Genomic DNA, 26,569 nt, shown 5'->3' with positions numbered 1-26,569 from the left:
CTAGAGAGAAGCCCAGCAGAGAGCCCTCCCTCAACAATGAAAGATCCTGCATGCCGCAGTGAAGATACCATGTGCCACAACTAAGATCAGATGCAGCCAAAAATGGGAAAAAAAAAGAAAAATCCCACCCTGGCAGTGGAGATGGGCAGCCAGACCTACCTCCTGTTCCCTTCCCAGGCTGCTTCATAGTGTAACTGCCTTGCTCGTGCAGAAATAATCAAATAAACAAGTATGTGCAACCAAAAGTGATGTTAGCAGCTTTGATGCAAAGTCACAAAAAGAATTGCCCCTATTGTTGTTGTTGTTGTTGCTGCTGTTGTTGTTCTCTGGTGCTGAAACCCGGGAATGAACCAGCCTCTATAGTCTTCTTTTTTTTTTTTTTAATAGCTAAACAAAATTTTTATTGTGGTGAAATACGCATAAACTTACCTGTCTTAACCATGTTCAAGTGTGCAGTTCGGTGGTCCTAAGTCCCCGCACATTGTTGTGCAGCATCTCCAGAACTCTTTATCTTGCAAAACTGAAACTCCGCACGCATGAAACAATAACTCCCCATTCCATGCTTGTCTCAGTCCCTGGCAATCACCATTCGGCTTTTTGTCTCTGACTTCGGCTACTCTAGGTACCACATACAAGAGGAATCACACAGCATTTATCTTTTTGTGCCTTTCTTCACCGAGCATAATGTCCTTAAGGTTCATTCATGTTGTAGCACGTCAGAATTTCCTTCCTTTTCCCAGCCCCTGTAGTCTTCATAGGCCATGATTACTATAGATTCTTCCTACTCTCATGAGTTGTTTTGCTCTGCAGTAATTCTCTCATCTATGGCGTCTGCTCTCGACTTTATTGAAAACAAAAGCTGCCTCCTTTCCTCTGCTTCAGAGCCTTTGAATGTACCTGTGATGAGTGCACTCTGTTGCAGTGTGCTGTTGCCATGTTTTTCAGCGATCTGCATAGACTCCCTCCCAAGTGACCTGGCAGCAGTGTAAACAGGAGAGGAGAGACTGTGTGAGTTTCTACCTCTCTCCCTCTAGTGGGGCTGCTGAGGTACCAGCAGTCTAAAAGTTTGCCCCGGATCCAGAGCCGCCGGGCCTTGCAACAGAGGCGGTAGGGGACAGGCATTCTGAGCCACTGTTGTGTCTGGTTCCTATTTTTTTAATGCAGAGACCCCGTGCAAATTGTTGTTCTTTGAAATAACTTACTTAATGATTTCCTCCAATTTCAACTATACCCAATAATTTGTTAAGTAAAAAGAAATATTGATATTAAAGGGGAAAAAAGAAATTACTTCCATTAGCAAACAAAACTAACATACATTCAAATTTAATTAACCGAGAAGCCCCCAAACCACAGAGTGTGTCCCCCCGGCATTGACAATTAATTAGCTTTGCTCTGAGAGAGCTACAGGTATTGAGCAAAGAGCTATGGATAAAAGGCTTTGTTTCCTCTGCAAACGCTGTCCATTTCTAGCTATCACACCTTGATAGCAGCTCCCTGCTTCAGGCAGCAAATTATATGTGAAATATGTGATTTCATGTCAGTTTTTAATTTCACATGATCAAAATATGGGAAAATTAAGACTAAAGCACTCTCTCTTTTAAACTAAAGACATTAAAAGTGAACAACACAACTGCTTTTCAATTTCTTATGCTTTTCAAGATAATCTTCTACCAAACAGCTAAGGAAGATGAATATTAAGGAAAACTAGGAAATTAGTGGTCACCCTTGTCTTTTAAATGGGCTCTCTGTTTATGGTAGATCATGCAGTTTCTTCCTTTGAACAATACATTAGCATATGTATAAATGATTTAACTAGAAACTACTGGAGTTAGCATCTAAAAGGCTACATAATGTAATGAAAAGAATATTAGATTCATTAGATTCTTGAAATCAAATTATCTAGAATATGCTTATTCCTTGAAGGAATCTTAATTTTAGTTGGCTATTTCTTGCAATGTAGTAGATATCGACACATATATTATGGACAATTGTTTCTCTGCAGAAAAATCAGATACTGGCATTCCACAAGGAATGGGCTTTAATTAGCCTATGAGTATCTTTTTCTCTGTCTAAATTTATAAGCAACTGAAATACCTAGATTATAGAAACATGGTTTTTATCAATTCCATTCAAGATCAGCCAGTTCTCAATTACTTATGTTTGTGAAAGACAGCAGTACTAGCAATTAACTACAACTGTATGTATCTTTTGGGTTGGCCAAATAGTTCATTCAGGCTTCTTATAACATCTTACAGAAAAACCCAAATAAACTTTTTGGCCAACCCAATAGTTTGGGGTAGATTTTTAAACTTATAATTGCATTGACTTGAGACTGATGGCCTAGATGTTTAAAATTCTTTCAATTTATTCATTGAGCCCCATTTGCAAAGGTCTGGGCTCTGGAGGAGGTTAGAAGCTACCTGGTTTCCCTGGTACTAAGCAGGCTTGGGATGGGCAGATCAGGCCAGGGACCTAAAGATCTGCAGACAGGGAGCATCTGGTCAGAAGGGACTGATGGCCAGAAAGTCAGCTGACACAGGGAACAGTGCATGAGGACCTTAGTGCAAATAAGGAAGAAAGGCAGGGAGATCCGTCCAGGCTGGAGCAGAAGGCTTCTAAGCTGCAGTCAGGTAGACAAGCAGAAGCCAAGATGCAAGAGATCAAGGAAGCCAGCTTAGGAGTCTGGGAAGACCAAGACCAGGGCTTGGCACAGGCTAGATAGCAGGATCAGGAGTGCGGAGAATTGGAATGCAGCTGGGGCTGGGTCCTCAAATCAGGTGCCTGGCCACTGGCAGCATCTCAGACAGTAGGCGAGGCTGTGTCCCACAGGGACAGGGCAGTGTGCCTGCCCGGTGCTTTCCCCTCACATGGCCTTGTCCCCAGGGCATCTCTAGTCAACACCCTTCAAGCAGCGTGCCCTGCAGGCGCACCTGCAGACTTCCGTACCATTATGCTTTTTCCCTCCCTGGTAAAGCTCTTAGGAGCGTGCCCTGGCAGGTTGGAGTCCACCATGCCACGTGAGCAGGCAGGAAGAAAGTGTAGCCTTGCATGTCTGTGTGGAGAAAAGTAATGAAATAAAGCTAATGGCTATGGAGTCACAAGCTAAAGTGTATGTCACATGGCATCGAAGGCAACTTACAGATCGGCAGTATGTTCCTTTAGAATTTTATATTACCCATCAACTGAGAATGAGTTTTAGTTTATTCAGTCTTTCAATGTCCCTGGAAGAGTGGAGGGCTCTCTCTTACCATATGAAAGACTGAAGAGGCCTGAAGCAAGTTGCGTTTTTCTGAGGTCGCTGAGTCTCAGAGACAGAACCTCCCTGTTTCTGATGTGTTTTCTCTAGGTCTTGACCTGGAGCTGGTTGTCTTGGCAGTGTTCAGGTCTGACTTACCAAGTTTGCTGGACACACAGAAATAGAAAAAGGAAAAGAAATAGAAAAAGAAGGCCCACATGTCCTCAGGCTGCCCAAAGAATACAGCACCAACTTGTCAAGTTCTGGACGGGATTAAGTTCATTAGAGCAGAGGTTCCCAACCTTCTCTTGGGCCCTGGAACCCAGCCTCCTGCAGATGGCGTCTCGGCCATTAGTGAAGGTGCTCCCTCAAAGCTCCCGTCACATGAAATATTAAAGGAAGATGCCAAGATCGGCCGTGATGTCTGGTATCCCGCTGCCATGTGGCCCGAGGTGAGCAGAGCTTGGGGGACCACAGAGTACCGAGCAGCTGCTGTATAATGAGCTGAAAGGGCTTAACTCCAGGCAAGACAAGCAGAAGAGTCTTTCTTAAAATGCTCCAAATCCCAATAGACACTGAGGGAGCTTCCCTGAGCCCTGAGAAACCAGAGCATCAGAGAGATGGAGGCAGAGGGCCTCGGCAAGGCATAGAATCTGCCACTGACACAGAGTTTATTTAGTGTTCCTAAAATCCAGATTTCCACAGCCAGGAAATAACAAACGCATGCTCTGTACTCCTGCTTGGCCCTCCATGCCAACTGCTAATTCTTTTATTATTAAACATCTCCTGCTTTATTGGGCGTATGAAAGCGTTTCTATTTTCACCTAAGGAGCTTGGCTCAGCAAATACTTTCCTAGGTACCCGGCTTTCAGCAAAGGAAAAGATTTTACTTCGAATAGCCTCTGTTAAAAAAAAAATTAGTTTATGAATGAGCCCCTTTTCATCCCATAGTCATTGTCATTTACCTGTAATATTCTCACTCTGACCATGAAAAATCCAGACACAAATGGATTAACAATATTCACCAACAGTATGGTTTTAAAAGTTTGCTTTTTACCCTTTTTGTACCTCTAGGCATGAGTGCCATGGTGTGCAGTTCAGGAAAAGCTTCCAGCTCCTCCAAGCTTCTCTGTCTTGGCTGCTGGGCGCCAATAGAAGTTCTCAATGTTGGGTGGTGTGGGTTCTTCTCATCGCCACAGTTTAGGAGTAGACTCTTGAACAGCTGCGGGCTGACTCAGAAATGACTTGAGGGACATGGATAGCCTATCGATTGCATAGTTCTTTTGTACATAGCTGTCGTTCAATAAAGATGGATTGACTGATTGATTGATTGATTGATTGAGTTTCCAGAGCACTGAGATGCATTCTAAGCAGCTTCCAGCATTCTTTTTGTGTCTGTAGAGGGAGAGGCACAAGGTAGTGAAGGATGGTACAGAATGGTTGTGTGGTGGCAGTCGTTGTTGTATTGTTGTTACTGTTATGCAAGGACTCACTCCGGGTTAGGATTGTAGGAACAGGGAAACCATTTTCATATAATTTGCCTTTCACATCCTAATTCTGGGCATGACCTGACTCACTCAGCTGAGACATTTTCCCCCTGTGATGTGAAGGTATGTTGCTAAGCAACTAGATCAGTAATTGGTAAATGCTTATATATGATTTGATTTGAGTTCCATACAAAAAAAATGTAACTGCTTTTTTGTCTTCATTATTAGGCAAATGATTATCATTTAGTTTTATATTGCCTAAACAAAATAAAATAACTGCTTCTATTTATCAAACTGTGTAACAGCATGAGGTGGTAGACCAACCCTGAGTTTAAAGCAGAAAACGCGAATCCTAATCTCAGGTGCAAGAATCACTAGCCCTGTGACTGTAGATAAAATCAGGCAACTTCTGTGCCTTCACTGCTTTTTAGATCTGTAATTTGTGGTACAAATACCTTCTTCTCTGCTTGCCTCATAGGGCTGAGTGTGATGGATGTGACAATGTGGGGAAAATGCTTTAGAAAGAGTAAAACGTTCCAAGGTCTATGCATTTCTAGAACTCCAGGTACATAGTCTTGGAACTTTGTACATGTTGGTGTAACTACAAAGGCTGGCTCAGTTAAGAAGCCCTGAGTGGGCTCACGCCATCCCGTCAACAAGGTGCAAAGCTATGGGGTAGGAAATGAGCTGCAGAAGAAAGGAAACATGTATTGACCTTCAGTGAGTGAGTAATGCCGTGATGGAGGCAACACTAATGACATCCAGAAGCAAAGACCACACTGCAAAGCAGCATCTCATTAGGTGTTAAAACCTCAGACATAGACTCTCAAGACCAATTGCTGAGACCTGAAGGAGTTGATGAGGGCAACTTGCAGAAGCTTTGATGAATGGCTAAATTTTTAAGAGAAGAGTAAGGGTAAATTCATAGAGATTATCACTTTGGGTGCAGTAAGTTGCAAAACTCAATCCGTTTTCAAATTATAATAGTGTCTGGCTGTAGTATTTTAACACAATATTGTTTGAGGTTAACGGTCAGCCATGTTTTGCCTCCTAGCAGTAAACATTTTATTTGAAGTCATGTCATGAATTATCTTCCTACACTAATGAAATGGATCATTTACATAAAAATCAGAAAAACCCCGAGACCCATATGCTTTTCAGTCTCTGGAGACATGGAAATGACCTCAGTGACAGCCAATTAGAAAATGGAAAGGTGAAGGAGGATGCTCTTTATTCCCTGTTTGGAGAGTTTCCAAAATGACTAGCATGCTTCATGGTAGTGCCAGAATACTTCTAAATAGGCATTATTTCAAAATGAAGCATCACTGGTGTTTTTTTCCATGTAGATGGATATCTTAACTGTTTCCAGAAGCTTTGCCACAGACCACTGGCTCTTGTCACATGTCCTCCCTATTTATAATCTGTTTTATTTTCTTCTGCCCCTGTGTCACTGACCCCATGGATTTCCTGGGAGCTGCTGTGATCTGTCACGTCGTTGCTCATTACGAGACAGTCTTCATCCTCAGAGCATTGAAATATTTTCTAATGGCACATAAGCCATCAGAGCCTATGGCAGCCCCAGCCATTGTCACATTAAATTGCAGCCTAGATTGTCTTTTACATGCTGACGGTGGCAATTTTACCACTCTCATCCCCCTCCTGGGTCAGGACCCTCTCTGGGCAGCAGATGAGGCAGTTCTGAGGGCCTCACCCTGCCCTCCTCTTGAGCAGTTTTTCAGTTGCTATCTCACCAATCAATCGCCTGGGTCCAATTTAGTAGTGCTTAAATGACCTCTTAATTTTTATAAACCTTTTACCCACCTCTCCGAGCATCTCACAGTTGAACATCCCCCTCAGACAGGATGAAATGCTCTCAGGATGTGGTCAGCAACACATGCTGCATAGAATTTTTTAAGGGATACAGAATCCTTAAAAAAAAAAAGACTGTACAGCCTGATATTCCTGCCTGATATTCCCTAAGGAAATTCTATTCTTCATGAAGCTAATAATTCTTAAAATACTGTTAGGTCAATACATTAGTAATCCCTAGATGCTAAGGGTGGTAGATCCCAACTTAATTCTCATGGGATGCACTTAGAATGAAGGGCTTTCCATTTAAACATTCTGTAATTCTGAAAACGCAAGGTCAAATAGTGTATCACACAAATGCAAAAAAAAAAAAAAGAAAAGAAAAAAAAAAAGAGCCAGAAAAGCCCCTTAAGTTTCCCCTCTGATCTGTATAACTGAGACCTAAGACTCCCTGCCACCTAAACCAATTAAATTCACTAGATAATTATTTGCCTCTTTTTTTTAGATGCAGGTAGATCTGGCCAATGAGAACAAGGAACTGTCCCATGTGAAGGTCATCTCAATTCTAAACTGCTTGCTGAATCCAGATGGCATCACATTGATGTGTTAGGATAATCGTCTCCTGTGTGAGATGAGCAAGGCTATGGAGAGAAAGGGCAGAGCCCAGAGCAAAGCATTGAGGTCGCTAGGTTTAAAGTCTTCCCAAGTTCATGTTACTGCTCCTCTCCTCACAGCCTGATAACGCCTAGCATGGCGTCACTTTCTTTATAGGTGTTCAGTGAATATTAATTTCGTCCTGCTAGAGAGTTTTCTTGAAATAAGGCTCAGAGAATTAAATGAAGCCCATGGATATTTTAAGATGTGTGCAGGGATGAATAGCTCTAGGAAATATGTGATACTGTCCATGGTAAGAATGAGACAAGTAAATATTGTTTATTATAGCTTTTTAGGTGAATGTTTTGTTGTTTAAAATCTTATAAAACAACCAATTCATCTGTTCCTCTCTTTATGAAAAAAGAACTTGTAAGGCATTAATTACACAAAATACACTTCTAGCCCAAATGTCTTTACCTTTTCAGTTCTTTCATGACTGCTTCTCCTTTATGTCGCTGACTAATACAATTATACATGAATGATTTCTGTATTTCAACCTTCTCCTATCTGCGTGTCATTGAAGTGCTGTATAAAAAGAGCAGAAGCTGCTGACTTCCAAGAAATTGGAGCATATAAAACAGAGATCAAACAGCTGGTTATGATGATGTCGAAATTAAAATAAAATGTGCTTATACAATGTATGCCTCTAAAATGTGATTTCTATTGATTTCTAAATTCTAGAATGCTCCTAATATATTTACTTTATATACATGTTTTAACAAGAAAATAATTTTTTATGTATTTTCCAAACAGTTTCCTGCATTACTATTTTTCTACATTGAAGCCAACAGAGGCTTCCCTAAATGGAATAGAGATTCCAGGAATCATTTCAGAATGTCTGCATTGGAAGAGATTTTGGAAATCATCTGATGCTCCCAATGCATGCTTTTGTCTCCCTGATATTCCCTGTAAATGGCTTTTTAGCCACTGCTTGGATACTTTCAATGACAAAAGCTATTTCATGAAGCAGACCTGTCAACTGATGGGTTGTTCCAATTTTGAGAAAAATGCCCCTTTCACTTATAACCCCCCAAGTGCCTTTACATTTCACCTGCCTGTTTTGCTACCTATTCAGAGATGATCTGGTGCGATATGAGACACACAGACCTAGATTCAGTCTCAGCTCCACTAATTATTATATTCCTTCCAAGCATCATCTATTAAGTACTTCCTGTGCACTAAACCCTTTACCTGCACGCTTATTTAATTTTCATTAAATGTCTATAAAGGTAGAAAATATGCTTGCTCTATCTTACTGTGCAGAAACTGAGGCTTGATAATAAAATGTGGAATCATGGTAGTGATGGTGACAGTATTATTGAATGCCAAGTACACACCAGGTGCTATGCTAGACCCTTTACACATGTTATAAACACTATCAGAATTTCAGTAACTTGCCTATTATCTACCTATCTCCCTAGTATCTGAAGAAGCTGGATGTTCAAATTCAGGTCAGACACTGGATTTAACTCTTAAAGACTCATTTCTTTGTCTGTGAAATGGGAGTACTATTATCTTCCTCACAAAGTTTTCTGAGATTCAAAGTGATAGCCTATGAAACTACCTGGCATTCTTGCTTGAAAAATACTTCCTGCTACATGTTACTTATTCACTTTTTTAAAGACAGTCTTTTAGAAAAACTCTTCCTTCCCGTTTCTCCAGGATTATATTCTCCAGGCTAAATGTCCCCAGTTCCTTCGATCTTTATTCAGTCATTCAACACACACGTATGACACTCTGCCCTGTTGGAACTTACATTCTAGAGAGGAAACAGACAATAAACAATAAACCTGATGGCTAAGTAAATCATCTACTATGTTAGCAGATAGTACGTGCCATGATAGGGAGGGTGGACGGGTAAGGGCACGCAAGGTAAGTGAAATTAGGAGATTGGGAGTGGGTGGTGTATCACCTACTGTGGCCATGTAACCAGTTACCCCCAAACTTAGTGGTTTAAAGCAGCAATGATGGTGTATTATCTCCCATGGTTTCTGCAGTCCAGAAGTTCGGACAAGACGGGGGTGGGTATGGCTTATCTCTGCTCCATGATGCCTTGGGCCTCAGCCAGAAGATTTGAAGGGTGGCGCCTGGAGTCATCTAAAGGCTCATTTTCTCACATGCCTGGTAGTTGACATGATTGTTCACTGGAGTCCTCAGTTCTTCTCTACATGGCCTTTTCCATGTGGCCTGGGCCTCTTCATGATGTGGAAGTTGAGTGCCAAGGGTGAGAGAGACAGGTAGAAGCCATATTGCTTTTTATGACCTAACCCCATAGACCATACGAGATCATTCCCACTGTATTCTGTTGGTCAAGGCAATTTCAAAGTTCTGCTTGGGTTCAAAGGGAAGGAGAACAGACCCCACCTCTCAATGGAGAAGTCTCAATGTCATGTCATAGAAGGGCATGTAGGAGGGGATACATATCGGTGCAGCCGTCTTTGGAAAGTACAGTCTGCTATGGTGCAGGGTAGGTTTGTTGATAAGGTATCATTTGAACGAAGATTTAAAGGAGGTGAGGGAGTGAGCCACATGCCTGTCTCTTTCTAGGCCAGAGCATTCCAGGCTGAAGCAAGAGCCTGTGCATAGGCCCTGAGGTGGGAGTGTACCAGGAGTATTCGGAGGCTCTTATGGCTGGAGCAGAGAAATCGAAGAGGAGAGTAACAGGAAAGGTGGTCTGAGAGATACGAGGGAAGATACATGGAAGGCCATATAGACCATTGTAATTACTTTGGCTTTTACTATGAGATGAGAAGCAAAATGGAGAGGCTTGAACGGTTATGTTTTAAAAGAATCATTCTGGCAACTGTGTGGAAAATAGATTGGGCCAGTGCAGTGGGAGGTGGCAGGGAAGGTAACAGAAGGAAAGAGACAAGTTAGGGAACTATTGCAGTAATCCAGGCAAGAGAGGTCAGTGGCTCAGACCAAGATGGTAGCAGCAAAGGTGGTGAGAGGAGTTAGATCATAGATCTACTTTGAAGTTGCAGCCAACTGATTTCCTGATGGATTGAATGAAAAAAAGAGGCAAACATGTCTGGGCCTTTGCAAGGATGAAATTGCCATTTTCTTTTTTCTTTTTTTTTTTTTAAGCTCTTTATTGGAATATAATTGCTTTACGCACTTGTGTCAGTTTTTGAGGTACACCAAAGTGAATCAGCTGTATTTATACATATATTCCCATATCCTCTCCCTCCCGTGACTCCCTCTCATCCTCCCTATCCTGGCCCTCTAAGTCATCACCCATCATCGAGTTTATCTCTCTATGTTATGCAGCTACTTCCCACTAGCTATCTATTTTAAATTTGGTAGTGTATATATGCCAAGGCTACTCTCTCACTTCATCCCAGCTTCCCCTTCGCGCCACACCACCCCCCAACCCCGTGTCCTCAAGTCTGTTGTCTACATCTGCATCTTTATTCTTGCCCTGTCACTGGGTTCATCACTACCATTTTTTTAGATTCAGTATATATGAGTTAGCATACAGTATTTGTTTTTCTCTTTCTGGCTTACTTCACTCTGTATGACAGTCTCTGGCTCTATCCTCTTCATTACAAATAACTCAATTTCATTCCTTTCTATGGCTAAGTGATATTCCATTGTGTATATGTGCCATATCTTCTTTATCCATTCATCTGTCGATGGACATTTAGGTTGCTTCCATGTCCTGGCTACTGTAAATAGTGCTGCAATGAACATTATGGTACATGTTTCTTTTTGGATTATGTTTTTCTCTTGGTATATGCCCAATAATGGGACTGCTGGGTCATATGGTAGTTCCATATTTAGTTCTTTAAGGAACCTCCAAACTGTTTTCCATAGTGGCTGTACCAACTTACACTCCCACCAACAGTGCAGGAGGATTCCCTTCTCTCCACACCCTCTCCAGCATTTATTGTTTCTAGATTTTGTGATGATGGCCATTCTGACTTGTGTGACATGATACCTCATTGTGGCACTGACTTTCATTTTTTCATGTGTTTGTTAGCCACCTGCGTGTCTTCTTTGGAGAAATGTCTATTTAGGCCTTCCGCCCTTTTGTGGATTGGGTTATTTGCTTTTTTGGTATTAAGTTGCATGAGCTGCTTGTATATTTTGGGGATTAATCCTTTGTCAGTTGCTCTGCTGGCAAATATGTTCTCCCATTCTGAGGGCTGTCTTCTTGTCTTGTTTATGGTTTCTTTTGCTGTGGAATAGCTTTTAAGTTTCATTAGGTCCCATCTGTTTATTTTTTATTTTATTTCCATTATTCTAGGAGGTGGGTCAAAAAGGATCTTGCTTTGGTTTATGTCATAGAGTGTTCTGTGTATGTTTTTCTCTAAGAGTTTTATAGTGTCTGGCCTTACATTTAGGTCTTTAATCCATTTGGAGTTTATTTTTGTTTATTTTTATTAAGAAGTGTTCTAATTTCATTCTTTTACTTGTAGCTGTCCAGTTTTCCCAGCACCGCTTATTGAAGAGGCTGTCTTTTTTCCATTGTATATTCTTGCCTCCTTTGTCAAAGATAAGGTGCCTATATGTGCATGGGTTTACCTCTGGGCTCTGTATTCTGTTCCATTTATCTATATTTCTGTTTTTGTGCCAGTACCATACTGTCTTGATCACTGTAGCCTTGTAGTATAGCTTGAAGTCAGGAAGCCTAATTCCACCAACTCCATCTTTCCATCTCAAGATTGCTTTGGCTATTCGGGGTCTTTTGCATTTCCATACAAATCGTAAGATTTCTTGTTCTAGTTCTGTGAAAAATGCCATGGGTAATTTGATAGGGGTTGTGTTACATCTGTAAATTGCTTTGGGTAAGATAGTCATTTTCACAATGTTGATTTTTCCAATCCAAGAACATGGTATGTCCCTCCATCTGTTTGTATCATCTTTGATTTCTTTCATCAGTGTCTTACAGTTTTCTTCATACAGGTCTTTTGCCTCCTTAGGCAGACTTAATCCTAGGTATTTTATTCTTTTTGTTGCAGTGGTAAATGGGAGTGTTTCCTTCATTTCTCTTTCTGCTTTTTCACTGTTAGTGTATAGGAATGCAAGAGACTTCTGTGCATTAATTTTGTATGCTGTTACTTTGCCAAATTCATTGATTAGCTCTACTAGTTTTCTGTTGGCATCTTTAGGATTTTCTATGTATAATATCATGTCATCTGCAAAGAGTGACAATTTTATTTCTTCTCTTCCAATCTGGATTCCTTTTACTTCATTTTCTTCTCTGATTGCTGTGGCTAAAACTTCCAAAACTATGTTGAATAATAATGGTGAGAGTGGGCACACTTCTCTTGTTCCTGTTCTTAGAGGGAATTCTTTCAGTTTTTCACCATTTAGAATGATGTTGGCTGTTGGTTTCTCATATATGGCTTTTATTATGTTGAGGTAACTTCCTTCTATGCCCACTTTCTGGAGAGTTTTTATCATAAATGGGTGTTGAATTTTGTCAAAAGCTTTTTCTGCGTCTATTGAGATTATCATATGGTTTTTATCCTTCAGTTTGTTAATATGATGTATCACATTAATTGATTTGTATATATTGAAGAATCCTTGCATTCCAGGGATAAACCCCACTTGATCATGGTGTATGATCTTTTCAATGTGCTGTTGGTGTCTGTTAGCTAGTATTTTGTTGAGGATTTTTGCATGTATGTGCATCAGTGATATTGGCCTGTAATGTTCTTTTTTTGTGACATCTTTGCCTGGTTTTGGTATCAGGGTGATGGTGGCCTCGTAGAATGAGTTCGGGAGTGTTCCTCCTTCTGCTGTATTTTGGAAGAGTTTGAGAAGGATAGATGTTAGCTCTTCTCTAAATGTTTGATAGGATTCACCTTGAAGCCATCTGGTCCTGGAGTTTTGTTTGTTGGGAGGTTTTTAATCACAGTCTCAAATTCCGTACTTGTGATTGGTCTGTTCATATTTTCTATTTCTTCCTGGTTCAGTCTTGGAAGATTGTACTTTTCTAAAAATTTATCCATTTCTTCCAGGTTATCCAATTTTTTGGCATATAGTTACTTGTAGTAGTCTCTCATGATCTTTTGTATTTCTGTGGTGTCCATTGTTACTTCTTTTTCATTTCTAATTCTGTTGATTTGTGTCTTCTCCCTTTTTTTCTTGATGAGTCTGGTTAATGGTTTATCAATTTTGTTTATCTTCTCAAAGAAGCATCTTTTAGTTTTATTGATCTTTGCTATTGTTTCCTTCATTTCTTTTTCATTTATTTCTTCTCTGATCTTTATGATTTCTTTCCTTCTGCTCACTTTGGGGTTTTTGTGTTCATCTTTTTCTAATTGTTTTAGGTGTAAGGTTAGGTTGTTTATTTGATATTTTTCTTGTTTCTTGAGGTAGGACTGTATTGCTATAAACTTCCCTCTTAGAACTGCTTTTGCTATGTCCCATAGGTTTTGGGTTATGTTTACATTGTCAATTGTTTCTAGGCATTTTTTGTTTTCCTCTTTGATTTCTTCAGTGATTTCTTCTTTGTTTAATAACATATTGTTTAGCCTCCATGTGCTTGTATTTTTTACAGTTTTTTTCCTGTAATTGATATCTAGTCTCATGGCATTGTGGTTGGAGAAGATGCTTGATATGATTTCAATTTTCTTGAATTTACTGAGGCTTGATTTATGCCCCAAGATGTGATCTGTCCTGGAGAATGTTCCATGTGTGCTTGAGAAGAAAGTGTATTCTGTAGTTTTTGGATGGAATGTCCTATAAATAGCAATTAAGTCAAGGTGGTCTAATGTGTCATTTAAAGCTTGTGTGTCCTTATTTATTTTCTGTTTGGATGATCTGTCCATTGGTTTAAATGGGATGTTCAAGTCTCCTACTATTATTGTGTTCCTGTCGATTTCCCCTTTTATGGCTGTTAGCATTTGCCTTATGTACTGAGGTGCTCCTATGTTGGGTGCATAGATATTTACAATTGTTATATCTTCTTCTTGGATTGATCCCTTGATCATCATGGAGTGCCCTTCCTTGTCTCTTGTAATAGTTTTTACTTTAAGGTCTAATTTGTCTGATATGAGTATTGCTACTCCAGCTTTCTTTTGACTTCCATTTGCATGGAATATCTTTTCCATCCCCTTACTTTCAGTCTGTATGTGTCCCTAGGTCTGAAGTGGGTTTCTTGTAGACAGCATATATAAGGGTCTTGTTTTTGTATCCATTCAGCCAGTCTGTGTCTTTTGGTGGGAGTATTTAATCCATTTACATTTAAGGTAATTATTGACATGTATGTTCCTATTACCATTTTCTTAATTGTTTCAGGTTTGTTTTTGTAGATCTTTTCCTTCTTTTGTGTTTCCTGCTAAGAAAAGTTCCTTTAGCAATTGTTGTAACGCTGGTTTGGTGGTGCTGAATTCTCTTAACTTTTGCTTGTCTGTAAAGATTTTGGTTTCTCTGTTGAATCTGAATGAGATTCTTGCTGGATAGAGTATTCTTGGCTGTAGGTTTTTCTCTTTCAAGACTTTCAGTATATCCTGCCACTCCCTTCTGGCCTGCAGAGTTTCTGCAGAGAGATCAGCTGTTATCCTTATGGGTTTTCCCTTATATGTTATATGTTGCTTTTCTCTTGCTGCTTTTAATATTTTTTCTTTGTGTTTAATTTTTTTTTATTTGATTAATATGTGCCTTGGTGTATTTCTCCTTGGGTTTATTTTGTATGGGACTCTCTGTGCTTCTTGGACTTGATTAAGTATTTCCTTTCCTATGTTGGGGAAGTTTTCCACTATAACCTCTTTGAATATTTTCTCAGACCCTTTCTTTTTTTCTTCTTCTTCTGGGATGCCTATGATTTGAATGTTGGTGTACTTAATGTTGTCACCAAGGTCTCTGAGACTGTCTTCCATTCTTTTTATTCTTTTTTCTTTTTCCTGCTCTGTGGCAGTTTTTTCCCACATTCTATCTTCCAACTCACTTACTCGTTCTTCTGCCTCAGTTATTTTGCTGCTTATACCATCTAGAGTATTTTTAATTTCAGTTATTTTGTTGTTCATTACTGTTTGTTTGCTTTTTAGTTCTTCTGAGTCCTTATTAACTGTTTCTTGTTTTTTCTCTATTTTGTTGTCAATATTTTGGATCATCTTTACTATCATTACTCTGAATTCTTTTTCAGGCAGTTTTCCTATTTCCTCTTCATCTATTTGGTCTTGTGGGTTTTTATCTTGCTCCTTTGCCCGCAAGGTGTTTCTTTGTTTTCTCATTTTGTGTAATTTATAGTATTTTCTGTCTCCTTTCCCTATGCTGCCTAGTAGTAGTTCCTCTTGTTTCTGCTCTCTGCCCCCTGTGTTTGGGTTGGTCCAGTGTCTTGAGTAGGCTTCCTGGTGGGAGGGTTTGGTACCGGCTTTCTGGTGTGTGGATCTGAGTCTTTTCTCTCTGATGAGCATGGCTGTATCAGGTGGTGTGTTTTAGGGTAGCTGTGAACTTAATATGGCTTTAGGTAGTCTGTGTGCTTATGGGTGGGTTAGTGTTCCTGTCTTGTTTGTAGTTTGGTGTGAGGTATCCAGCACTGGCAGTTGCAGACAGTCAGGTGAAGCCAGGTCTTAGACTCTGATAGAAGGTTCTGTGAGAATTCTCTGCAGTTAGTCTTCCCTGTGGCTGAGGACTCTCCGGTGGTCTAGCATCCTGGATTCGGTGCTCCCTCCGCAGAGTCTCCAACTTGACTTCTGGTCGAGTACTCTAGACTTCAGAGGTTGCCAGTTATTTCAGGATCTTTGCAGTCCTTTCTGGTGTCCAGGGTCTTCTGCTGGTCTTCAGCTGATTTTCTGTGGGAATTATTGCACCTTTTGATGTATTCCTGATGTATCTGTGGAGAGATATGCATTCCATGTCCTCCTACTTCGCCACCATCTTTTCCCTCCCCACCATTTTCTGAAATAGAGAAAGCTAAAGGCATACAGCTTTTTAGGAAAAGTTCAGGAACTCAGTTTTAGAGATGCAAGTTTGAGATACCTATTTGATATCCAAGTGGAATTATTTTTGTTGTTGTTTTGTTTTATTGAGGTATAAGTGACATACTTCATTATATCAGCGTCAGGTGTACATTGTGATTTTGTATTTATATATTGCAAAATGATCACCACAATAAGTCTAGTCAATATCTGTCACCATATATAGTTACAGAATTTTTTTGTTCTTCTGATAAGAACTTTTAAGATTTACCCTTAGCAATGTTCACATATGCAATACAGTATAGTAACTACAATTGCCATGCTGTATATTGTATCACATGACTTATTTATTTTATATCTTGGAGTTTGTACCTTTGATTCCCTTCACCCATTTTGCCTGGTTCCTGACCCTCTTCTGCTGGCAACCACCAATCTTCTCTGTATCTATGAACTTTGTTTTTGTTTGTTTGTTTGTTTAGATTCTATGTATAACTGAGATAATACAGTATTTCTCTTTCTCTGTTGGGCTTATTTCACTTAGCACAATTCCCTCCAGGTCCATTCATGTTTTGCTGCAAAGGCAAGATTTCCTTCTTTTTTTATGGCTGAATAATATGCCATTCTATATATACACCACATCTTCTTTATCCATTCAACTGTTGATGAACATTGAGGTTGCTTCCATATCTTGGCTACTGTAAATAATGCTGTAGTGAACATGGGGGTGCATGTATCTTTTCGAGTTAGTGTTTTCATTTTCTTCAGATAAATATCCGAAAGTGAAATTGTTGGATCATATGACAGTTCTGTTTTTAATTTTTTGAGGAATCTCCATACTGTTTTCTACAGTGACTTTACCAACTTACATTTTCACCAGCAGTGCACAAGGCTTCCCTTTCTCCACATCCTCACCAATGCTTGTTATTTCTTGTCTGATAGGTATGAGGTGATATCTCACTGTGGTTTAAATTTGTATTACCCTGATTTTGTTAATGATATTGAGCATCTTTTCATGTAGCTATTGGCCATCTGTATGTCTTCTTTAGAAAAATGTCTATTCAGATCTTTTGCCCATTTTTCAACTGGATTTTTGGGGCTTTTTTTGCTATTAAATTGTATGAGTTTTTTTAAAATATATTTTGGGTATGAACTCATCAAATTTGCAAATATTTTCTCCCTTGACATTTCCTTTTGTTGATAGTTTCCTTTGCTGGGAAGAAGCTTTTTAGTTTGAGGTAGTCCCACTTGTTTATTTTTGCTTTTGTTGCCTTTTCTTTTGGTGTCAAATCCAAAAAATCCTCACCAAGACCAATGTCAAAGACCTTACTGCCTATGTTTTTTTCTGGGAGTTTTATGGTTTCAGTCTCACATTCAAGTCTTTAATCTATTTTGAGTTACTTTTTGTGTATGGTGTAAGATAGTGGTTCTGTTTAATTCTTTTGCATGTGGCTGTCCAGTTTTCCAACACTATTTATTGAAGAGAGTTTTTTCCCCATTGTATATTCTTGGCTCCTTTGTCATAAATTTAATTGACCATATATATGTGGGTTTCTTTCTGGACTCTTTTTTCTTTCTGTTGTGTCTGTTTTTATGCCAATGCCATACTGTTTTGATTACTATAGCTTTGTAGTCTGGAGTCTGAGGTCAAGGAGTGGGATGCCTCCAGCTTTGTTCTTCTTTCGTGAGATTGCTTAGGCTATTCAGGGTCTTTTCTGGGTCTATACAAGTTTTAGAATTGTTTGTTCTATTTCTGTGAAAAATGCCATTAACACCTTGATAGGGATTGCACCAACTCTCTAGATTGCTATGGGGAGTCTGGATATTTTAACAATATTAATTCCCCTAACCCATGAGAATGGAACATCCTTCCATTTATTTGGTCTTCTTCAATTTCTTTCATCATTATCTTGTAGTTTTCAGTGACAGATCTTTCACCTTCTTGGTTAAATTTACTTCTAGGTATTTTATTCTTTTCTAAGTGGAATTGTTGAGGAGGTAGTTGGATAAACAAATATAGGGTTCCAGAGAGAGGTCTAAGTTGGAGATAAAAATCGTGGAGTCATAGGCATAACAATATTATTTAAGTTGTGATCTTGAAAGGAAATAGCAAGAGATTGAGTGTAGATGTGAAGAGGACCAAGGAATGAGCCCTGAGACACGTTACCATTAAGTGGTTGGGGAGAAAAGAAAGCAGCAAAGGAAACCAGAAAGGAATGACCAAGAGTGTCCTGACACCTAGAGAAGAAAGTATATCAAAATAGAAGGATATCGTCAGTGCTCTGATAAATCAGGTAAGATGGGGCTGAGGACCATGACATTTAGTAATTGTGGAGGTCATTGGTGGCCTCGACAAAACCTGTTTCAGAGGAGCTATGGGACAGATGCCCGGTTGGGATAAGCTTATAGGCAATGGGAGAAGATGAACTAGAGAAAGCACGTATGGACAACACTTTCCATGAATTTTGCTTGTAAAGATGAGCAAGGAAACAGAACAGTAGCTGGCTGGGTAAGGAGAATGAAGAGAAGAACCTGTGTTTTATTTTTAAGATGGGAGCAATAATAGCATGTTTGTATGCTGTTGGGAATGATCCGGTAATAGAGTGAAATTTTGATATTATAGGAGAGAGAAGGAGAGAGAGAGGAATGAAGCCCTGGGATGCTGTCCTTGGGAATGTCCTTTGTATACTTTAATTTCAAGGACCCTTGCTTTCCTCCTCTGCAGGGTCTGTGTGGGGGAGTATGTGGCCATGGGTAGTAGAGATAAAAAAAGGAAAAAAAAACCCAGCCGGCTACTGCCTCTCCTAAAGCTGCCTTTCATTGTCATTCCTTTTCCTCTCTGTCTCTGCATTTGGACTGGGAACACCAGCTGGTGGGGGAGTGGGAACCACAGCAACCCCTTGGTCCTTTTGCCACAATCCAAAAGAATCGTGATGTGAATGGATAAACACCACCTCTTGGTTCCTAGCAGATCATCCTCTTGCCCCCTCCTTCCTAACTCTCCTATGTCTATAGGCAGCCTGCTGGAAAGCAGTAAGCAGTCGATGAGCAGCAATGTGAGTGTCAGAAGAATGCAGTGCCCCCACACAACTCTGGAGGAGTCACTATTTGTTCGGGGAGAGAATCTCACAGAGTAATGAAAACTGCCAAGAGACGCACCAGACCAGTCACTGAAGTGGAACAATTCTACTTCACCTTTAATTTTAGAGAAACAGCATCAGGAAGAGTGGCAATGAAAGCATGAGAAAAAATTGCTCCTAGTTTTCTTTTAATTTTGCTGATTGGGAAAAGAAAGCATTATGGAACTCTCCTTCTAGTGCCCTTCATTTTTCTTCATGCTGCAGTAGAGTCACTATAGAAGTCCATAAGTTTGGCACATGACATTGGCACCATTCCATCAAAATCTGTCATTCCTCATGCATCCTCTGTATTTCACTCTTGTGAACTAGATGTTCAGTTTTACTGCTAAGAAAGATTAAGCTTTGAAGTGTTAATTCTATTTGCTGTATTTATGCAGTGGCCATTTTGTAGCTCAGGGGATTTGTCAAAAGCATGGCAATTACTGATATAAAATTAAAATTAATCAGTCCAGAGCTTAAGATTCAGATACTAATATGGAAGGTGGGGAGAAGGGGGGTGCAAACAATGCTGATTTAATCTTTTTGGCCTGCTTTGCTTGTGACCTGTTATGCAGTCAGTAAGAACACAGGATGGATTATAAGGTCTTGATATGTAGAATAAAGTCATGATAGCCTATCTGTTTTAAGCAGCAGCTAAAATCTTAATAACCTTTGGTAAATAAATTGGATTTCTTAGAATAAGAGAACAATATGAAAAAACCGAGGATGAATCCAGAAGTGAGTATATTATAGTCTGTGAAATGCCTTTGCCTTATTTTCCCCTCTCCCCTCTGATAAGATTGTCATGTTTTAGGTGTTGCAGAATGTCTGAATGATGCAAGATGTAATGTGAACAAGCAATGTTACTAACCATGCAGCACCCTCCCTCCCACCTTTCCGTTTGCATCGTCTGCCAGCTTTGTGGGTTCTGACTCCATCACCCTTGCAGTTGCCCATGAATCGCATTGTGTAGTGAAAGACCACCCTGCACAAAAGCCTGTTTTCCACATGAGCCACCCCTAGTGTCAGGACCCTACACCTGGGCTGGAGTTAATTCTGATTGGGTGTTATGTTTCTAAGACAGTTTGATTTATATCTCCCCACAGTGCTGGGGTGTGTGTTTTTCTTCCACAATGACGTCCATCGCATGCCTTGAGTGGTCACCATGTGGTTCTTCCTCAGACCAGTTTGAATTTTACAAGGTGTTAGAGTTTCTGAAAAACTTATAAGGTCTCTCACACTTGAGTTTATACCAGAAGTTATGGAATGATTAAGCTAATAGGTGCTGTGTATCCCCAAAGATGGCCAGCTTTATTCATGGTTAAACTGAGCGTTCATTGTTAAGAAACAATGCTTTGTAGATGGCGGCTGCAGAACTGTGCAATGCCGTGGTGTTGCTGTGCTCTGTAAGTGACCGGGCAGCTCCCTGGGTTCACTCAGTTGCAGTCAGGGGCTACCACCCGGCCCTCGGAGGAAGAGAGAGAACTGTTTAGGTGCAATAAGAACTAGCGGCTTAAGAGAAAGAACATAAAATGACACTAGAATATCTGATTGTACCATACTTTTTCGTTTATTGTTTTTTTTTCCTGAATTTTTCCCTCCAGAGCTGCCCAGAAGTTAAATCTGTCTTCTAAAAAGAAGAAACATCGGCCTTCCGCTTCTTCTGTTGCCGAGCCACCTCTCTTTGCCACCAGCTTCAGCGGCATTCTGCAGATGTCCCCGCCCCCGGCCCCGCCCTGCCTGCTGAGGGCCGTGAACAAGGTGAAGGACACCCCAGGCCTGGGCAAGGTAGGCACCTGTGCCGTCTCCACGCTGGCTCCGTGGGTGGAGTCAAAGGCAAGGAAGAGAATGAGGCAAGGAATGAGGCAAGGAAGAGAATGAGGGCTCAGTTTGTTTGTTAAAACAAGAGGTGACAGGGAGAGGAGGCAAAATGAAATTCATTTGGAAGTACTGTAAACCATTTTTTCTGGTTACATATACTTGTAGTAAATTAAGACATTCCACTTACTGGAGATGTGGTTTGATTTTGGCAGAAAAAAACCAGCCTTGTATTGTTTGACAGATCTGTAACCAATTAAAGAAAAGATCCCCAAACACCCAAGACAGAAGGCAGAGGTAGGAGAGACCAAGAAACACGGTACAGGAATAAGACATAAAGATGCTTCGTTATTTCCCCGGGACAATTTCATTGTTCCTCTTCTTCAGAGAAATCACAAGTTCTACTTTTGAACCAGACCGCCGATGGGACTTCTGGGGAGCATTTTCTGTGTGCCATTCTAGCCAAGATACATGCTTTTGAATTGTTACAACTACTTAGAAAGAGATGGGGAACATGATGATGAGATGTAGGAATGCATCTCGAGATGCGGCTCAGCTATGTTTGGGGTAACTTTGTTTTTAGGTGTCATCTCTTAATTGTTTCTTCTGAGATAAATGTCTGGGTGAAGTAACTTACGGTTTACTCTTCAATGGGTAAATAAGATGCAACTTATAAAAACACTTAACTGAAGAAAGAAGTGGCTGTTTTCCATCTTTTACTTTCATCAGAAGTAGGATGGTACACACCACCTTGCCAGTTCCCCACCACCGACATAAGACTTAACAGGACTCGTTTTGGGAGGTTGCAGGTCTTGCTGAAGGGAGTGGCTGTTCAACTGTGTGGACTAAGATTTTACTTATTGAGATCACTGATTCCCTCTCCCCTTGACCCTCAACATTATTCCCAGTTTCACGGTCTTCAGTGGCCTCAGCCTAACTAGTGGTCCTTCTGGAGTTAACCCCACACCCTCTGCCCTTTTTCCTTCGTGCTTTTCTCCTTCTTCAATTTCTCCTGCCTCCTCCCATACTCACCCATTCCCAATTTCACCACCCGCTGGGAAAATACTAACTTGCTAAGTTACCCTTTCCAACAGAGTTTACATTTAAGATTATACTGAATAGAGCAATGCTTATTCTAATGGAAAGCATCCAGTCCTGGAATGTTCCATGGCATTGGGCAGGGCTTTCCCAGGCTCAGAGGTAAAGTAGGAAAGCAGGCATCAGGGCAGCAGCCTGGGCTCAGCCTGCGAGGGCTGCTCTGGCATCGCTGGCCATGGAAGGAGATGGGGAAACCACGGGAGTGAAACACGTGGGTGGGAACGGCACCCCCGCAGGCGCACTCTGCAGTCATCGTGGATGGTTGATAGGCTGCCTTCTGAGGAGGGTGGGTACAAGTAACTGCAGGACTTTTACAATTAAAAAAAAAATTTGTTTTTAGCTGTGGTAAGGTACTCATAACAGAAAATTTACCTTCTGAGCCATTTTTAAGTGTTCATGGACTTTGGTTTTGCTAAGAGGAGTCTGGAACTTTAGTGCCAGAGCTGAACCTTCCTGGACAAAGTGACATCAAATTACCACTGCAATCTCCTTCTCCTCTCCTGCTCTGAACAGCACCCTACTTCTCTTCTGAGTACCTGTGAACCAGTATTTAAATGCTGTCCCTCTAAAGAGGTACTAGACTATTACCAACCTGGGGCACTCACACACCCCACTATGGCCCTGTCCAGGACACCTCGAAGTGACCCATGTAAGAAACCACCTTCCTGCATCTGTAGCAGTGGCCCAGTCTGGGGTTCCTGAAAGGGTCGATATAGATACATCTTCAGGTGGGCCTGGGCCCCAAGCTTAGGGCCTTCTGCCCCTTCCTTCCCCCATCCTGAACCCCCTCCCTGGAATTCTGAGGCAAGGGGATCAGGGCACCAGGCAGGGAGTGAAGCAGCAGAAAGACTGTTTCCAGCCAGGATGACCTGGGACTTGCACAAAAAAAATCTGGAAGGCACTGGTCTGATTTTTGTGTCATGATGTCCTATGTGTAGTGGCCAGCTAGAAGTATAATTATAAGTAACATAAGCAGCATAAGACCAGGTATAACTATAATTAATATTATAATCCTTCACAAACTAAAGCTTGCAAATCACACACTTATTTTTTTAATGTAAAATACTATCCCTTTCTCTCATTTGCAGTCCAGTGTGCTTTTTTGAACGGGAGAGAAAGGGTGACATTAGCCAGCCAAGAATGCAGGAAGCCCAGAGTTTGTCCCATGGAAGTGGGGTCACCAGACTGGGTGTCACGAAAGGTGTGACTTCTGTCTGACGAGTGGCCTCAAGGCAGCTGTCCTGCTGAGCACAGGGGTGGGGGCACTGGCGGGGAGGAAGTGACAGTGGGAGGGAGTGTGCTCTCTGGAAGGCAGTGTCATTATACACGTTTACTTGAAAACGTGTGTGATTGAAACCAGAGGTCGGTAAGCACACCTCCCATCCTGCCTCCTCCTACTGAGACGTGTGCTTCGCAGAATGCGAGCTGGCCTTGACTCTGCCACGGCGGTGCCAACGGCCTGAACTGAGCGGAGGCCCATTTCCCAGGCTCATGGTAGTCCACTGCAGTGAGGATCTGCGTTCTCCTCACCCGCGTGGAAAAATCCCCATCAATTGATCTCTGTCGCATAATTTACACATTAACATGTCAAAGAAATACAGGGGCGTGTCATACAGAACGTAAAGAATGGGCGCTACGTATCGATCATTCCATTGGAAGTAGAAAAGCTGGGCTGAATGGCCAAAAGCAACTTAATTATTTAACCCGGCGTTGGGGTGGAGGGTGCTCTTGAGGCGGAGTGGGGAGCAGGCCCAGCCCCGCCCCGCCCCGCCTCTCATCCTCAACCACCCAAGGACTTCCTTGGGAGACCTGAGGACGGGCTTTTGTGGGTTTGTTCAGCGCTTTCATTTCATTTGTAGACAAGAAAACAGAGGCCCCAAGAGAGCAGATTTTCCAGTGTCTCCTGAGTCAAGCCCAAAAGTCAGGGCCTGTAAGACCTTTTATTCTCCACCGTCTCCCTGGGCTGTCTCTAGATATACATGACCTTTAAAAATCTGAGTGGAGACAAGAATGCAATGGGGCCATAATCGTAGCAAAATAAATTGGGAACCAGTGGCCTTCATCCAGTGGAGAGGGACACACTTCCCTTTTGAGAGTCATGGTTGGGAGAGAAAGGGCCGTGGGGCAGTGACAGGCCACGACAGACACACAGTGAGTCAGAGGCGCTCCACCACCCCTCGCTTTGTCTCACTGCCAGTGATTTCCAGCAACAACTTCCTCCCTCCCTCTCCCCACCTAGAGTCATTGCTGGCCACCAGGTGCTTCTTGAGGCAAAAGCTTTTCTGGAGGCCACAGTGATGGAAGAACTTGGGGTAACTTGAGTATACTTGGAGCTGAAGCACAGCACACACACAACACAGGAAACATCTCAGAGTCCCCAGCACCTACGGCAGTACTTGGCACACAGCAAGTATTTATTGAGTACCTTCTGTGCACTAGGCTTGCCGTGATGGACAGACAGACAGAATGCCTGCCCCGACAGCACTTAAATACAATCTAGTCATTATAACGTCAGCCTTAGACATCTCACCAACTTGAATCAATGTGAAGGACAATTTGACTTAAGGAAAAGTTGGAATCACAGATTTCAAGTAATTCTGTCTAACTTTCAAGTTATATAAAGAAGCTATAGCACAAAGTGGTCTTGTAGAGACATTCTTAATGAATAGATAAAGATGATTAGTGGATCAAAGCAGCTTAGTCCCTGTTTATACTTCGTGGGTTTGGCTTTATGTAAATGATATTTCTAATCTGTTTGAAATGGTTCCTTCTCCTAAGTCAGTAAAAGCTCTTCATAAAATTTGTTTGCACAATTAATTAACATCCATGTTTAAGGTTCATTTGTCAGTGTGTCACAGATTAATGTCAGAGCTCTTAGTGTTGGATTACAAGCTTCTAGAGCAAAGCACATTATCTGTTTAAACTCACTCAGTATTTGGCTCTGCAGCCCCACCTCGGGTGCCTAAATGCTTTTAAAGGTGAGAATGGTAATGGCGACAGTCACATTAGTGATGATGACAGTGATCTACCTGGTCAGTTCTCCTCTTCCTGGAAGAATTCCTGAAGGGAAATGCATGAAGCATGAAGGGAAAAGGAGCCTCCTTTTCCTTCATAATCTCTAGGAATGCCTCAAAAGGATGGAGTCATCACCACTCAGTCTTTGTTCCCACATGAGAAAACTCATAGGTGGGTGCTCGCCACAAGAGAACAGACTCTAGAATTTGAAAAGATCATAAAAATTTGGATGAAACAAACATGAAAAAAATTGAGCTGGAGACAGGTTGAGGAGGGCTTGTCACACTGGATTCAATGGGTGAATATCTGTAGACATACTGTATTCCAGGTACTGCAGGAGATGCCACTGCCGGGGACAGTACACAGAAGCTGGATGACTGCTCTAAGCCACATGCCTGGGTGTATAACCTGATATCCATGAACTCTAGGCTCCTGTGAAAATGCCTGCCTGGCGTTCAGCCTCGGCCACCACTCCTGAGCTACAGATGCTGTTTCCTTCTCCTGGGGATCCCCCTTAGACTAGTGTGAGTGGAAGAAGGGCTGTGTGGTACCCGTCACACTGGATCCCCATCGCCACTCTGGCCCATCCGTCTGTGCATTTCTGAAGTGCTTCACTGAGATCTCTCCTCCGTAGACAGTGCAGCCCCAAGGCAGGTGATTCCTCAGAGCTGTGATTTAGAAACAGACTTGCTTGTCTGGCTAGATTATCTTTCTTACGCAGTAAAGGCTGGAGCCATTATTCTTTCTCCTTCACAGTCCTTGATTTTAAATCATCTGCCTCTTATTTAGCACTGCTTTTCAAACCTGGTAGCAGCATATTTTGACTTCTATTAAAACATAGAACATATATTCTCTAAATAACATCCCCTCCCCCAAACACACACACACACACTCTCTCTCTCACACTCACTTTCACTCACTACTTGGCTCATGTTACCAGGTCCTATATGTCTAGGTTTAGTTTTAATTTTAAACTTCCCCTTATTTGGTATGTAAACCAATAGCATAGAGAAACATAGGAACCATGTGTGCTTTTCAGTAGAGATTCCTTCCCTTTACAGGTTTATTAACTTTTTTAGAGCAGAAGTCATTAGATTACTAAACCCTGGTGACACTGTAAGGAAGAAGAAGCCAAGATTCTTGTTCAATTTATGTTCTGATTACAACTGGAAAACAATAAGATAGAAAAGTTAGATTAAAATAATATTTTTTAAGGTCCTAATGTAACTCCTATTCATTTGTCCAACAAGTAGAAATGCTGGTGTAGCTCTCTCTTGTTCAGGAAGTGATGCCAGGTTATACCAAGGAGAAAATCTCATGCCTTCCAGCCCACCAAGATCCAGGTTATTAAAATAGTATGCAAATTATCACATTCCACCATTCCTCCCCGGAAGCTTTACCAGAGAGACAGAGAGAAGAGGAAAGATCTGAGTCAGCCTTTAACATTCAAGTATTCTAATGTGA

General features: G+C 41.3%; 1 protein-coding gene across 1 annotated transcript in view; it reads left to right on the top strand.

Annotated features, from left to right (window-relative positions):
* Positions 1-26,569, top strand: part of KIF26B (kinesin family member 26B) — a 475,056-nt gene that overhangs the window by 311,489 nt on the left and 136,998 nt on the right. The window contains exon 5 of the mRNA XM_057730021.1: positions 20,779-20,962. Within this exon, the coding sequence (XP_057586004.1) occupies positions 20,779-20,962 (184 nt within the window). The remainder of the gene's footprint in view (positions 1-20,778; positions 20,963-26,569) is intronic.

This window comes from Hippopotamus amphibius, chromosome 3 (genome assembly GCF_030028045.1).
Source record: "Hippopotamus amphibius kiboko isolate mHipAmp2 chromosome 3, mHipAmp2.hap2, whole genome shotgun sequence".
In the NCBI taxonomy this organism is placed as follows: Eukaryota; Metazoa; Chordata; class Mammalia; order Artiodactyla; family Hippopotamidae; genus Hippopotamus; species Hippopotamus amphibius.
The sequence above is the reverse complement of the archived record's forward strand: the minus strand, read 5'-3'. Positions and strand labels throughout refer to the sequence as shown.